General features: G+C 40.3%; 1 protein-coding gene across 3 annotated transcripts in view; it reads right to left on the bottom strand.

Moving 5' to 3' along the window:
• Nucleotides 1–17,228, bottom strand: part of helz (helicase with zinc finger) — a 255,595-nt gene that overhangs the window by 131,243 nt on the left and 107,124 nt on the right. For all 3 annotated transcript variants that reach the window (XM_078225782.1, XM_078225780.1, XM_078225781.1), the window contains exon 17: nt 909–1,027. In XM_078225782.1, coding sequence (XP_078081908.1) covers nt 909–1,027 — 119 coding nt within the window. The remainder of the gene's footprint in view (nt 1–908; nt 1,028–17,228) is intronic.

Here is a 17,228-nt window from a genome sequence, read left to right as displayed (position 1 = left end):
TAGGTCTTTGTTGAGAAATCTCTGGCAGACTTGCATATCTGGCAACAAATCCATTTAACTATCCAGAGTTGCCAACTCCAAACTTTACATAATGGTTTTGCCGCATCTGTCCAAAACCTGTACATGCAAGTTGCTTAGAAAGATCTTTCTATCTATTAAATTTTAGTTCAAAGGGCACTGATGCCCAATTATCGCTGGAATACTAAGTGCTATCCGGCAACAGGAATCATTTTTTCCAGCCATTTTCTTTTTCTTGTAAAAACCGTTACTGTGATACCAGATAAAAGGAGCGATTTCAGAGCCAAGTTGTCTGGACACACTTGTTCCAAAACAGAAACCCTTGGCAATGTTATGGAGGATCAGGTCAGTAAAATTTGCTTTTAAAAGAAGCCTAATTGTCAATTTAAAAAGGAAATCAAACAGACTGTTGTGCTGCCAACATCCGGATATGGCACAACTGAACTGAGTTCAACTGTAGTTTCTTTAAAGGAAGACTCTGGGACTCTGGTGGCAGGGAGCAGGGAAGTTCAGTGTCAGCAACAAGATTGCATCAAAAGAAGTCATTCAAAGCATGTTAAACCTGGACAGGCACCGAGAATGTTTGCCTTTTAAGACGAAACCTGCTGCAAACAAAACATAGACCACCACAGTCACGTTATTCATTATTTTGATTTTTTTTAAACATCAAGATGGACCCCAACAGCACCCTCCAAAACCTCTCAGCAATAAAATTACAAAAATAAACAAGATAAATTAATGTGACATTGTGGCATTCGCTGCTGTCACTGAAATACTAAAAACACAAACACAGGTCAGTCTGCAATCACTTAGTGACTCCACAAGAATTAACAAACCAGTTGATAATTCCCAGCCTAATGAAGTTCAAACTTGATCCGCAAATCGCTTACCTGCATGTGATCTCCAGCTAAAACAATCCTTGTATGTCTACTAGCTAGTGCCAAAGGCATGATGGTCTCACACTCCATTGCTTGTGCAGCTTCATCCAACAGAATATGAGTGAATAAACCTGTTGATAATCAGACAGTGTGAGAAAAGTTAATGGAATGTCAGGTTAAAATCTGTGATAATCTACTCAAAGTTGGCCAACACATGGAATTTGAGTGTCATTCATTTTATTTTTAATATATAGATATTTATAAAAAATTACATTTTCTCTAATTTCATCATGAATTATCTGGGGGTTAAGTAGGCAAACCACTTTCAAGCTGCATCAATCTCACCATCAAGCTGGCTATTCTGGATGAGCCTTGCACAAAACCATACCTACAAACTTCAGCAGAGATCGGGAATTTTTTGATTTGTCACATGTATTAGTATGCAGTGAAAAGTATCGTCCCTTGCATGCAATACAGACAAAGCATACCATTCATAGAGAAGGAAAGGCAGAGAGTGCAGAACGTGATGTTACAGTCATTGCTAGGGTGTGGTCCATTCAAAAGTCTGACGGCAGCAGGGAAGAAGCTACTCTTGAGTCGGTTGGTACGTGACCTCAGACTTTATCTTTTTCCCGACGGAAGGTAGAAGAGTATATTCAGGGTGCATGGGGTCCTTAATTATGCTGGATGCTTTTCCGAGGCAGCGGTAAATAAAGAGAGTCAATGGATGGGAGGCTGGTTTGTGTGATGGACTGGGCTTCATTCATGACCCTTTGTAGTTTCTTGCTGTCTTGGGCAGAGCAGGAGCCATACCAAGCAGTGATACAATTGGAAGAATGCTTTCTATGGTGCATCTGTAAAAAGTAGTGAGAGTTGTAGCTGACATGCCAAACTTCCTTAGTCTTCTGAGAAAATAGAGGCGTTGGTGGGCTTTCTTAACTATAGTGTTGGCATGGGGGGACCAGGACAGGTTGATGATCTGGACACCTAAAAACGTGAAGCTCTCAACCATTTCTACTTGGTCCCCATTGACAGGGGCATGTTCTCCACTAGGCTTCCTGAAATCGATGACTATCTACTTCATTTTGTTGACATTGAGAGAGAGATTGTCGTAGTCGCACCTGTTCACCAGATTCTGTGTCTCATTCTTGTACTCTGTTCTCATCATTGTTTGAGATCTGACCCCCAGGCTTAAGTCCACATCCCACTGTTCTGTTCAGCAGCACGTTAATGTCACAAATTAAATTGGAATCGCATTAATTTATTTTCCTTGCTGGTTAAGCTCCAATCACCTAAACCACTCGACCCTCCCCAAAATGTATTAAAACACTTCAGATTTATTCTGTAAATGGTACCGTAAGTACAATCAGAACTTTTTTTTTTAATTAACCATGGGATGTTTGCATCACTGGCTAGGTCAGTATTTATTGCCCATCCCTAATTGCCCGCAAGAAGGTGGCGGTGTGCTGCCTTCTTGAACCGCTGCAGTCCATGAATTGAAGAAACACCTGCAGTGCTGTTAGGAAGACAGTTCCAGGTTTTTGAACCACCAGATGTGACTTTTACAGGCATTTTCAAACAGTTCAGTACTGAAGCCCCCCCCCCCCAATCAAAAAGACACTGTAGCAAAAAGATTTGAAGTACAGAAAGGCATGGATTAACTCCCACAAAAGCTGTCACTGTCTCACTCAACCCATTTCATGCAACTGATGAAGGGTACAAGTATATAGAATAGAATCAGAGAACAGTTGCTGCACAGAGGCCATTCAACCTGTAATTTCTGTACTAGCTCTCTGCAACGGCTCCCACTATCCTCCGTGTCCCCTAGCATTGTAAATGTTCTCTCTTCAGATGCTTGTGCGTGACTGAATCTGCTTCTACCACTATCTCAGGCAGTGCATTCTAAATCCTAACCATTGCTGTATGAAAAAGCTTTTCCTCATGTTGCCTTTGGCTCTTTTGGCAATCACTTTAAATCAGCATTCAGCGGTCCTCAATCCTTCTGCCAATGGCAACAGTTTCTCTCTCCCTACCCAGTCTACTCTTTTGATTATGAAGGATGTCTTGAGAGACTCACTGAACACAATCTTCCATTTTCTGCAATCTCAAGCAAAATAAAACAGCAGCCTTTTTTAATCTTTGTTGCAGATGTGCCCCTGTAGTGCTCGATGTAACCTCTGCAATATCTGTTTTTATTGAAATTTAATCATATATTTGGAATTCTAAGTTGCTAGTGATGTGCGTGGCAAACCAAGCACAACAGATGAGGCCCTTGTTTTGAAAGCTATCACTGCTCTTCAAAATTATTCAGTCAGCCTTCTCTGTTCACTTCCACATTTATAAAGAGATCACACAATGCAAGGAGATCTCGGTCAGCAACTGCGGCGAGAGCAAAAAGTATATTAAATTTATGAATCTAAACATCAAGACTCTCCCGGCACATAACACAGTAGTTACTTTTTAAGGACTGCTTTAGAAACCAAGTGCAAATATACTGCTACAATTTTTACATTTGGTAATGATGTTCAGCGACAGTGCAACTCTGGAATGGAGCTTTGTTCCAATTCTGAAATGGAATGGTCTCCTGCAGGGGGCAGAGATACACGTCACTAGGTTGTATAACCACATAAATGCATTGCAACATCAAACCTCATTTACAAAAAGCAGGATGACTTGCACTTAAAAGCCAGTATCCATTGGTCCTCCCACACACTTTATAAACTGAAGAGATCAGTTAAATATGGAGTGTGTGCATGCAGCACATTTACAATTCAGTGCCACAGATAAACCTTATCTGAAAGTCACCAACAAGCCTCTTAAAACAGAAACAGGACACATACATGTCCATCCCATTACACATCAACTCAGCTGGACTGTGGATGCAACATAAAATGCTACACAGCATAGCTATTTAACATTTTCTCAATGAAACTGCACTTAAAATGTTCAAATGACTGTCCAAGACACTAGTACTGCACAGAAGGGCACTCAGTCCATTTAGTCTGCACAGGCTCTTTTGAGGAGGAATCCATGTAAAGCCACTCTTCACTCCTTATCTTCAAGCTTTTTCTCCTTTCAAGTATTTATATAATTGCCTTTGGAAAGCTGCTATTGAGCATGTTTCCACGACCCAATCAGGCATACAAATATTATATATAATACACAGAATATACATAGACACTGTGCACATAATGCAGATATGTACCTACACAAGCACATATATAGTCTTACTGAATTAAAAATCCAAACTAAAAACTAAGAAAACGTCAATGAACAAACCCTGAAAACAACAAGGCAGTGACTCACGCCAATGAACAGGAGATGCAAGGCAGTTATCTGAAAACCTTCTACATTTAATGTGTATATTGGTCATCGTACAACAGTCAAACACAGGAGTGAGACCAAGGCTTTTGCAGTAGCCCCAACAGTTTGATCTGAGCCACATTATCAGGAGGAAGATGCAAAGCAAGAACTCATGCTTCTTTGGAACAAGAGAAAGCGAAAGGGAGAGACACATCATTCTCACAAATCTTCAAACAGTTGACGCAATCAATAACCCGATGGTCCACATTCAGATCCAGACCACATCACAGCCTTGGCCAAAATTTGGACAAAAGAGCTGAATTCCAGAGGTGAGGGGAGAGTAACGGCCCTTAACGTCCAGGCAGCATTGACCAAGCGTGTCATCAAAGAGTTCAAGCAAAACTTAAGTCAATGGGAATCAGGGGCAAAAACTGTGCATTGGTTGGAGTCATACCTAACAGCAAGCAAGATGTTGGAGCCAATTAGCTCAGCCCCAGGATATCGCCACAGAGGTTCCTCGTCCTTGATCAAACCAGCTTCCGCTGCTTCATCAACGATCTTCCCTTCATATCCCAGAATGGTAGGATGTGGGGTTCTGCAAGTGCATTCCTGATCTCTGCTGTGCTGTTTGGAGTTACAAGCCCAACATTTAGTGCAAGATTTTGACCATTATAAGGTCAGAAGTGGGGATACTTACTTCTGATTGGATCATTCAATTCACTTGCTACTCCTTCAAATTGAAGCAGTCCATTCCTGCATATAGCAAGATTTGAACAACGTTCAGGCTTGGGCCAAGTGCTAAGTAATAGCCACGCCACACAAAAAAAAGTGTCAGGCAATTGCCATCTCAAATGGGAGAGAATCTGAACATCCCATATGACAGTGAACATCATTATCATCGCTGAATCTCTCACCAGATATAAAACTTTATGACTCTCTGACCAACAAATTGGGGTTACCAACGGCAAACTTAACTGGTCCAGCGTAAAAATACTATGCCTACAAGAGCAAGTCAGAAGCTTGGGAATTCTTCAGCAACTAACTCGCCTCCTGATTGTTCAAAGCCTAAACACCATCTACAATGCATAAATCAGAAGTATGATGGAATACTTTTGCCTGGATGAGTGGCGCTCCAACACTTGAAGCTTAACACCATCCACGGCAAAGCAACTTGCTTGATCAGCACCTCATCCATTGCCTGTGCATTATGGCTGCAGTGTGCCATCTACAAGATGCACTGCAGAACTCACCAAGGGTCTTTTGGCAACTACTCCCTAACCTGTGACCTATACCACCTGGAAGAAAAAAGGCAGCAGGCACATGGGAGCGCTACCACACCTGCAAGTTTTTCTCCATGCCATACACAATCCTGATTTGGAAATGTATCACTGTCTCTGGTTTTCAAATTCTGGCACTCTCTTTTAGCAGCACTGTGTTTTACCAACACCACGTGAAACTCCAGCATTTTAATGTGGCAGCTCACCACCTCTAGAACAATTCTGGATGGGGCAGTAAACGTTGGCCTTGCCAGGGATGCCCACATCCCGTGAAAGAGTCAAAGAGTAATCCACCAGCCCAGTTGAAACACAAGAGGGCTGAAGCGTACTCCATGCTTCGATTTGTACAAATGTAGCATTAATAGACATGCACCATGCAAAAATGACATTCAAATAGGTGCCTGGGATGTCTCAAAATGTGCACCGATGTACCAACCTTAATTCAAATGCAGAAACAAGATAATTTTCTTAATAATGTCGTCATTGGGACTCAGCAAAAGTACATTAAATGCAGGTTGGTTATTGCGGAAAACAGTGTCTCAAATCTTGGCTTTACATTGCACCATAATTTGTAAAGGTACCATCAGTGGAATACACGATGTTTAACTGAGTCTGCAGTTATCATCTTTCATTATCAAAGAAAAAGAATCAACTCTTCCACAAACTCTTAAATTGATAGAAACTGTGTGTAGTGGCATATCAGCAAGCAGCACTCCTGGTGAATGCAGAGTTTTTCCAGTCTGCCCTCCTCGAAGTGATACAATAGCTTCTCACCTGCACCGCTCTACAAAATCCCCCTTGTGGAGACTCAGCAATAGATAATAATTCATAACTGCTGTAAAGATAAGGTACATCCACAAATCATTTACATTTTGAAGGAAAGGAAATCTGCACGTGCTACAGGACCAAAACATGACACAAAGTTTTTTTAAAATAACTTAAATCAAGTGATCCAGCACGCCCTAAGTGCCATGAGCCATTTGTTGCCTTGTTTATTGCTTTGTCGCATCCTTAAACCTTGGTCTACGGGAAAGAGGAGTAAATACTGACCGTTTTAAACATGAACACAATTCAGAACAAAGATAGAAAACTGAAGATAAGATACAGGACACATTATTTTGGTCAGATTTTGGTCTTTTTTACCTGAAGGCACTGACTACGACTCAGGTGCAGTGATTCAGACACTGGTTGTCCTCCAACACCTCACACAAGTGGTCGTTCTTCACCTGTCAGCCCACAATAGTAAATGTAAAATGTTGCTGAGTCCCTCTTGTCCACACAAACCATTTGCATGTATGTACTGTCCAGGAGAGATCACCAGAATGTGTTCAGGAATGGAAACCATGGGCTGATAGTACCTGAACTAGATCACGGATTCCCATGGTAATGTAGCACCTTTGTTGCCACACCAGCAAAGATCAGCCAACACTGCACAAACTACAAATCAAACCTTTTGCTCTGAACGCAACATTAAGAAGGCACAAGGGTTCCTACAGGCTATTTAGTCCCACAGACAATTATATTGAAAGTATTTGATGACTTGCATTCCAACAGCTTTTTATTCATAAGCAAGATATTAAAGATGACAATTACTGAGCTAGGTTAGCGGAGTCCAGTTCTCTAAATTTGTGATAATTATTGGAAAGGTTTTAACACCAACTGGGATCAGGCCCTTAAGAGTTACTCCAACACAAACATTTTTTAAAAAATCAGTAATACAATAGTGACTGTATCACTACAAGTCCTGATCAGACTCCCAAACAGATGAGAGCCCTTGTGTCTGAACCTGACAGTTTCCTTTGCAGACAAGCAGCATAAATGAGGTGCTGTCAGGTGATGTGATCCTGTAGCCAACAGGGTTAGGGCACTGTGAAGGCACCCTTAAGTGTCAAAACAAGCATTTGTTTCTGTCTTTATGTGGTAAACAGAATTTTCAAATGTAGCCTCTCATGTCCGTCATTCTGGAGTTTATCTGCATGCTTTTGTGAGCTCACGTGTCCTGACAGCTGTAACTTCAAAATCAGAGTTGATCTTTTACAGCACTGTCCTATCTTCAAATTCACCTCCATAGCAGCCAACAACGGTCCAAAGAGAACAACAAAAGTGATATATTTGCTTAAAGGGGGTAAAGTAGGCTTTTATAGCAGCAAGGCACTTTGAAATGACACATTTTAATCCTTCTACTCACGATCGAGACTGTTGAAATATTGTTGGTGCAAAACAAATTGTAGTGACAATTTTCAGAGGGGATTTTCACAGTAACTTCATTGCAGTGTTAATGTAAGTCTACTTGTGACTAATAAATGAACTTAACTTTAAACTTTTACATTATTTACTAACTTAATTACAGATTTTATAGTTCTGATCAAACTCAAACTTGCTTTGTGACTACTTCAAAGACAATTCATGCATGCGAACCTCATGCTAACACATATTTAAGGAGAGAGATAAGGACAAGATCTTAAAACAAGACATATAACAAGTAGGAAACCGTGCACAGATCCAGGACAGCCAGTCACAACACTGGAAACAATTTCACAGTGATCCAACTCCATACAGACAAGTTTTGCAAATGTATGTTGGGGTGGTGTCTGTGAAGGAAAGATGCTGGTTCGGAAGGGAAAGATAACTGCAGTTAGTTGCATAACTTGATGCTGCAGTGCAACAGAAGTGAACTCAAATTTATAATTTTGCACAATGTATCCATCATCCATCAAAATTATTGTTCTAATATAATGTGATAACTCAGTTCCTCAAGCAATCAGATATGCTAATTTCTAAACTAAATAGCATATCTTCAGAATTATTGAAGACTGATTAAGCGTCAGATTAAAAAGCCATATTAATTTTGTTCCATTAATTTCATATTTTCCAACGTCCATTCAGCAGTTTTCATTTCAGAGAACACTGTACAAAGGTCCTATTTTAGTTAACCACTGTCCTTCATTTCTGGTATTATATAAACTGCATGCTTCTCCTTCCCAATTAACCCCAGCAGAAAGTGCATTTCCAACACACATAATTAGGGAATCATAATATTTGTAAATGGTTGTCATTTAAAATATACCTTCTGGTTGCTATTAATAATGGAATACGAGTATCAATAGTTTTGGACTTTGGTTTTCCTGCAAGATTTTAAAAGTTATCAAAGTGCCTGACCTTGTTCCTAAAATAGAGGAAGGCTACCTTAGAATTTAGTCATAGTAACTCTGAATAAAAGCATATTTTACTTACCTCAAACTGCTATGAGGGGAAAAAATTCTCAGTGATTTTCTGAAACTATTGCCATGACACTTTTCTCGACCTTATACATTAAAAGATTATATTGGCAGACATTTTCCATCTGCAAAACCTTATTTTAATTGCAGTGTTTCGTCAAAGCTCCTCAACAATGCAAACTGAGATCCAGCTGAATATATTTGAAGAGAAATTTTTACTTGCACTAAAGTAAAGACATGGAGATCCATTACACCAACAGTAAACTAATTAGATCACTGCACTGACATGTTAGTTTCTGTACAACTGCCACTGAGGGGAGCAAGGAACAGAATCCTTCACACTCCTAGAAGCTTAGCTTTACACTTAAATGCCAGTTAACAACTCAGCATTAATCAGGAGTGGAAAGGGTCTCCAGCATGATAGCCAAAAGCCATCAGAGAGATGATTCACATAACTTCTATTAGGGTGCCAAGAGACATGTAGATTTGCACAATCAATCGCACCTCTTGGAAATAGATCAGATGTTTATTCATTTTTTTTGAGGGAATAACATTTGAAGTATCCTTTCCGACACCCACCAAAGCAATCATAATTTTCAACTAGAGGAATTAGGACTTAGCTTGTTTCAACTGACAGTACTTGAAACTCAAGGGTCGGGAATTGTAGGTTTAAACGTCATGCTGTGGTAAACATTTTAATCTACGCCATATTACAAATATCCAATTCATGGTTCTCATGTTTTAGAATATGCCTTTTGGGTTTTAGAATATAACTTCTAATTTTGAGATTTAAAGTTTTAACTCCAGAAAATGGGGTAGATGCAACGTTAACAAGCTGGGAGGTTATTACATTCATACAGAGAAATAGAGTTGAAAAACAGCAGGTGGAGAAACTTAGACAACGTGTGACCCGAACTGAAAACGGAAACTAAAAATGGAAGCAGAAAAGGGAAACAGAAAGGAAACTCACTTTTCTTTTCCCAGGAAAGAAAAACTGAACCAGAGGTTTGGACAGTCTGTACTGTCCAGTTATTTTATTCTGGTTACTTTTCCAATGCTTCTAAGCCACAAGACTCTTTGAAACCCACTAGAGATCTTCCAACAGTTTCAAATTAGGCAATCTTCCAATTTATGTTCCCTCACAAAATTCAAACTGAGATTAAGCACTCCACATGCCGAATGAAGAAGTCAGCTTTTTACACTGCCAATAGTGCAGGTCTATCTGTTATTTAGATAGACTGAAGCTGGTTAAGATTATATAAAAATACACAGCCATCCAAGCAAGTTGCAATGAGCAACTAGTGTGTGCAATTTGCAACTCACAACACAATACCGTATTTTCACTGAATAGTGAAAGGTTTATAAGATTATTACCAATGCATTCACTATCTCTGGAGCTAATTCCTTTAATATCCAAAGGATGCAACCCATCAGATCTGGATCCAGAGAACTTACTTGTCTTTATGCCCATTAGGTTCCCCAGTACTGTTTCTCTCGGGATAGTCATTCTATTTATTCCCCCCAATTATTTAGTATTTTGGAATACTACTTCTTTCATTTGGAAGACTGTATTTTGGAATACAGTCTTCTATCGTGAAGACTGACACAAAGTATTTAACTAACTTCTCTGCCATTTCCTGGTTCCCCCTTATTATTTCCCTCATATCGTTCTCTAAGGAGCCTATGTTCACTTCGGCTTCTTTCTTCCTTTTCAACCATGTAAAGATGCTCTTACTGTCCGTTTTCAGCATATTACCTGGCAGTTTACCTTTAGTTTATTTTCTCCCTCTACAATTTTTTGCGTCATCCTTTGTTGGTTCCTAAAAATTTCCCAACCCTCTGGCTTATCACTAATCTTTGTGCATGTTTTTTCCAACAGTTTAATGCTATCCTTGGCTTCCTTGGTTAACCATGGTTCATTTATCCCCTTCTTAGAATCCTTATTCCTCACTGGGATAATATCTTTGTTTTGCATCATGCACAATTTTCATAAATCATAATTTCTGCTGAAACTCCTTTCCCAGTCTATTCCAGCCAACTCTACCTTCATTCCTTTCTAGTTATCCTCATTTAACTTTAGCACATTGGTTCTGACCAAAGTTTGTCAAATTGAATCCTAAATTCTAGCATGTTATGATCACTGTTTCCCAAGGGATCCTCAGCTTCATTACACATTGCCAGATTCAAAATAGTCTGATCCCTGGCTCAATCCGCAACATATTGTTCTAGGAAACTGTCCCAAATACATTTATGAATTCTTCCTCAGAGCTACTTCTGCCAATTTGATTTTCCCAATCCAAATGAAGATTAAGGTCACCCACGATTAACTTTTTTTTTTAAACGTGCCCTCAACCTCCTGATTTATGCTCTGCCCTACAGTATAGCTACTGTGGGGGGCCTATAGGCTACTCCCAGCAGTGTCTTCATCCCCATGTTATTTCTTACCTTCACCCAAATGGATTCTACATCTTCCAATCCAAAGTCATTTCTTGCTAACATAGTTATTCCATCTCGTACGAACAAAGCTAGCCCACTACCCCTTTCTTCCTGTCTGTCCTTATGGAAAGTCACATACTCTGAATATTTAGTTCCCAGCTTTGATCTACTTATAATCACATCTCTGTAACAGCTAGAAGATCGTACCAATTAATCTCACGTGATGTCATTTATTTATTTTGTACTGAATACTACATGCATTTAAGTAATTTAGCTATTTTACATTTTTCCCCATTTGACCCTATTTCTTGCTTTTTGTTTTAAAAGAAAATGTTAATACACTATTCTTTCTTGTTGTACCCTGCGTATCATTACCCAAATAGCTGCCTTGTAATGCTGCCATATCCTTCTCCTTTATAGACCTATGTATCCTCTCTCCAGAATGATCCCTTCCTCTATTTAGTTTAAAGACATCTCTGCTTCCCTAGTTATGCGGTTTACACGAACACTGGCCCCCCACACGGCTTAGATGCAGACCGCCCCAATGGTACAGCCTCCACTTTCCCCAGTACTGATGTCAATGGCCATGAACTGAAACCCACATCTCTCTCAACTTATGTACCCTATACTAACCTACTGATCATTTTGATTGTATTTATTATTGTCACATGTATTAGTATACACTGAAAAGTATCATTTCTTGTGCACAAACAAAGCATACCGTTCATAGAATACATTGGGGAGGAGGAGACGGTGCAGAATCTAGTGTTATAGTCATAGCTAAGGTATAGAGAAAGGTCAACTTAATATAAGGTAGGTCCATTCAAAAGTCTGATGGCAGCAGGGGAGAAGCGGTTCCCGAGTCAGTTGGTACGTGACCTCAGACTTGTGTATCTTTTTCCAAACAGAAGGTGGTGGAAAAGAGTATGTCCCAGGGGTATGGGATCCTTGATTATGTTGGCTGCTTTTCCGAGGCAGCAGAAAGTGTAAACAAAAATCAATGGATGGGAGGCTGGTTTGTGTGGTGGACTGGGCTATGTTCACAACCCTTTGTAGTTGTTTGTGGTCTTGGTCAGAGCAGGAGCCATACCAAGCTGTGATACAATGGGAAAGAATGCTTTCTATGGTGCATCTGTAAAAGTTGGAGAGAGTCATAGCAGACATGCAAAATTTCCTTAGCCACTTGAGAAAGCAGAAGCATTATTAGGCTTTAACTAAGCATCGACATGGAGGGACCAGAATAAGTTGTTGGTGAGCTGGACACCTAGAAACTTGAAGCTCTCAACCATTTCCACTTCATCCCCGTTGATGTAGATAGGGGCATATCCTCCACTATACTTCCTGAAATTGATGACTATCTCCTTCATTTTACAGACATTGAGGGAGCGATTATTGTCGTCACACCAATTCGCCAGATTCTCTCATTCCTGTACTCGGTCTCATCATTGTTTGAGATCCGACCTACCACGGTGGTGTCATCAGCAAACTTAAAAAAGTGAGTTGGAGGGGAATTTGGCCACACAGCCATAGGTGTGTAAGGAGTAAGGTAAAGGGCTGAGGACACAGCCTTGTGGGACACCAGTATTGAGGATGATCATAGAGGCGTTTTTGTCTACCCTTACCGATTGCAGTCTGTGGGTTAGGATGTCTAGATCCAGAGGGAGGAGCCAAGGCCCAGACCACAGAGTTTGGAGATGAGAAAAATGATGTTGAAGGCTGAGCTGTAGACAATAAATATGAGTTTGATATAGGTGTCCATATTATCCAGGTGTTCCAGGATTGAGTGTAGGGCCAGGGAGATGGCGTCTGCTGTGGACCTGTTGCAGCGATCGGTGAACTATAGTGGGTCCAGGCAATCTGGAAGGCTGGAATTGATTCGTTCCATGACTATCCTTTCGAAGCACTGCATAAATTGGATGTCAGAGCCACCAGGCGATACGTCAATAAGGCATGCTAGCTGGCTTTTCTTTGGTACAGGGATGATGGTCGTCTTCTTGAAGTAGGTAAGGTCCTCAGACTGGTGTATGGAGAGGTTAAAAATGCCGGTGAATATTCCTGCCAGCTGGTCCATGCAGGATCTGAGTGCTCATCTGGGTACCCCATCAGGGCCAGTCACTCTTCATGGATTGATTTTCAAGGCGGCTGATCTGACCTCTGCAATGGTGACCGCTGATCCCACTTTGGCCAAGGCTTCCAGGGTGGAAGTCGTGCTCTAGCTGACCTCTTGCTCAAAATGGGCAAAGAATGCATTGAGCTCATCGGGAGTCTGTTACTATACTGGCATTGGTCGCTGCGTTCTTAAATATTGACCAGTCCGCTGACTCGAAGCAGTCCCATAGGAGATCATCCGATTCCTCAGACCAACATTTCACGACCATCAGATTCTCCCGCTGAAACAATCTCTTTCTTTATATAGAGCTGAGATGAGTCACTGTCTAGCTTAGCTTCCTGCTACAGTAATCAACACCGACTGAGGCCCTATCCAGGCAAGGGCTTTCAGGTGATTGAGAGTGAACTGACACTCAGTAAGCTACCTGTTTAACTAGGCTACTTAACTTAAAAAAGAATGTACCAGTTGAATTCCCACTTTGATCCACTCACTCACTCGGACTGTGTCTCACTCAGGATGAGGCATCTCCCACTGCTTGTGTGCCACTTATCTCTAACAAATCTCCCCTTAGCTTTTACTGCTCCAAGGAGAAGCCCAGCTTTTCCAGTCTCATCATTTAACTGAAGTTTCAATTCAGAAGAACTAAGGATCTAAAATGAAATACCCAAGTTTAATTACAAAACCACTTTCAAATCTCATAAAACCATAGGAGATAGCTGAACCGAATTACTTCTATACTCCCTCGATAAGGCAGATTGTCCTGTTAATGAACTATTATTTTATGATTGGGGAAAAACTCCCAGATGCAGCACATACTTTGGTAGGACTGAATTTAAAACCAAAGTTAAAAAGATGCTCGAGTAAATGAACTGAAGGAACACAAAACTAAAAACTCATTAAAACCCATACTAGCTGATTTTTTTTCAATTCTTCTTTTTATGTTTAACGAGTGGCGCTTATCCCTCATCTAAAATTTTCATTATTAAAGCCAATCACCATTTGCTTATTCAACAGACCATCAAGACTCTTCTGGGACAGCCTTGAAACTAGGACAAGTGATTTAGTCTGGATTAATGAGACAACTACATCATTGCAGACGAATAATGTCCACGTTGCTTCACTTGTCTGGAAGTACATTCTTATTTGGCAAATCATACAATGTGAGGTCTCAGATTTAAATCCTGGGTCAACATGTTTTTATTTCCCCCATATTGGCAAGGGGGAGAGGAAACACATTTTTCACACAAAGAATGTTTTGATTCTGGCCCAAGTCAATGACAGCTTTCTAGTGAGAATTAGATGGAACACTTGAAAAAAAATCTATCAAACAGTACCTGGAAAGCATAATGACTAGGTTATTTCTAGTTGCTGTTGTTTCCAGGTACTGCTTGATATATATTTTTCAAGTGTTCATCTAATTCTCACTAGAAAGCTGTCATTGACTTGGGCCCAGAGTCAAAACATCCTTTTGTGAGGCTAGCATTGGCACAACTGGCCTCCTAATGTGCTATAATATCCATGATAAAACCAGCATGGAGCTGCTAATAAAAATCTGCTTTGCCATTCTCCATTCATCATAGAAATCATAGAAGCCCTACAGTGCAGAAGGAGGCCATTCGGCCCATCGAGTTTGCACCGACCACAATCCCACCCAGGCCCTACCCCCACATATTTACCCACTAATCCCTCTAATCTACACATTTTAGGATTCTAAGGGGCAATTTTTAACCTGGCCAATCAACCTAACCCGCACATCTTTGGAATGTGGGAGGAAACCGGAGCACCCGGAGGAAACCCACGCAGACACGAGGAGAATGTGCAAACTCCACACAGACAGTGACCCGAGCCGGGAATCGAACCCGGGACCCTGGAGCTGTAAAGCAGCAGTGCTAACCACTGTGCTACCGTGCCGCCCGTTTTTAAAAAAAATATTAAATGAAGGATGTAGAGATTTTTCTTGGTTCCAAAAGAAGACCCAATTGCGCATCAATGTATCCTGCACACTCTTACAAAAAGAACTTTGAGATCAAACATCAAAATCAACAGAAACACTGTGGATTGCAGTCAGTTGTGGGGATCAGAGTGTGAACACATTGTTTCAGCACCAATTTTCAATCTGAAACAATCCAGACAAAAGGACTCAAAGCACAAGGACTCCAATTTGCTGGCAAATGTGACCAGTGGATTATAATGTGCCAAGGCATATAGATTAATTGAGGCACAGTCTGAATGATCTCTTGTGGATATCCAAAAATCATGCAAGTGCAGTTAGTCTTAGTTTTGACACAAACCCAGAGGATTTGGAGTCCAAACATTTTCTCTCTCTCACTGGCTTGCCACAAGTGCATCAGAAACTCAGCAATGCAACGCAGCAGTGAAAGTTAGAATTTGAACCCTGATATTTTTCTGTCCAAGACAGAAGCTTGCTTTACTTCAATTCGCTGTGAAATCTGTAACAATTTGAATAACCCCTTAATTAAGCAGGTTAAGGTCAAGAGATAAAACCTTGTGTCCACAAGCAATAATAAACTGTCATTTCAACACAGAACAGTTTAACTAATATTCCATTACTGTATATAGACAAGAAAACATGAGACATTATTCAACTCTGACAAAACTAAATAGTGAAGTCTGCAATTTTCATTTCTCAGGAGAAACAAAAACATGTGATTGGTTTCCATAGGAACATTCATCGTGTTGGTTTAGAGGAAGCATTTTAAAAAGCACAGATAGGAACGGAGACTGTGTTATTGATATCAGGAGGTCTGAAGGCAACTGCTTCCATTTTGTAATTTTTCATTGATAGATTATTCCTTCAGAGCTAAAGAATGTCGAATCAGAAAGCATTATCTTCTCATTAAAGAAGACAGCATCCCAAATATAACATGATCACCATCTTGGATTACTAAGTCTGATGAAATTCATTTCCTCACAGCAATCAGGCGTTTGAATTCCATCGAAATAAAACAATGCCTCATTATAGAGGCAAAGATCACAATTTGCATGGAACCACTATAGTTACACTGTATAGAAAACTGACTTCATTTGGAACTACCACTGTGACAGCAACATTTTTAGCTTTTTCAGAAACATGCAGCACCATACAGTGATGAGTCAAAGGGAAATAATGAACAAACCACATCTTTTGTTATCAACTTGAGACTGCTTCTCTCCTTTTGTGCTTTTTCCCTTGAAGCAGCGATCAAGATTAACAAAGTAAGTTTACCGATGCAGTGATTAAAGCAGCTTGTATTTATTAATGAACATGAAAGGAAAAAAAGTTTGTTCGGTACGTAAATTGCAGGAGGAAATTAATTGCACAGGCTGATCAGTTCGGCAATTTGTTAACTGAAAAGGTGCTCGTCATGGGAATTCCAAATAATACTGTATTTATATATCACTTTTTTGCTAATTGGCAGCAGATTCATAGTTTAAAAATAACTGCACCTCAAAGAGGGCATGGGGGGTGGGGGGGGGTCAGACAAAATGAAATTGCTGCACCCCCACTCCTTCTAAAGTACCAGCGTAAAACTAAAAATACACTTCCAATTCCATTATCATGGAAATTTATCACAAATATTCATTTCTTACATACGTCAGATCTTTAAATTAGTTTACTTTGGAGTGGTTTACCAAAGTCTCTAAAAGCACTCACGCCAGTTCAAAATCTTTGTACGTTCAGAGATGCAAGAGCAACACATTCTTCCAACCCAAGGCAAGTGATACATCTAGCGTCCAATGAACCCTCTTTACAAAGAAGATGGATGAGGCTGCCCACAAACAGGTGAAGATCAGGCACAATAAAAGACTGTAAAATGCTGTACATCAATTAATGAGCTGAATGGGAGAGACTGGGCTTATATGGGCGCTTCACAATTACCACGGTCACAGCAAATGCTGCTAGAATTGGAAATGTACAAAGTTAGTCCAGGAAATTAATAAATAAAACTGCAACTGTTGGAAAGATGGAACAGCTTTCATCTGGGAA

This window comes from Mustelus asterias, chromosome 12 (assembly GCF_964213995.1).
Source record: "Mustelus asterias chromosome 12, sMusAst1.hap1.1, whole genome shotgun sequence".
Classification (NCBI taxonomy): domain Eukaryota; kingdom Metazoa; phylum Chordata; class Chondrichthyes; order Carcharhiniformes; family Triakidae; genus Mustelus; species Mustelus asterias.
This window is presented reverse-complemented; position numbering and strand designations above follow the sequence as displayed.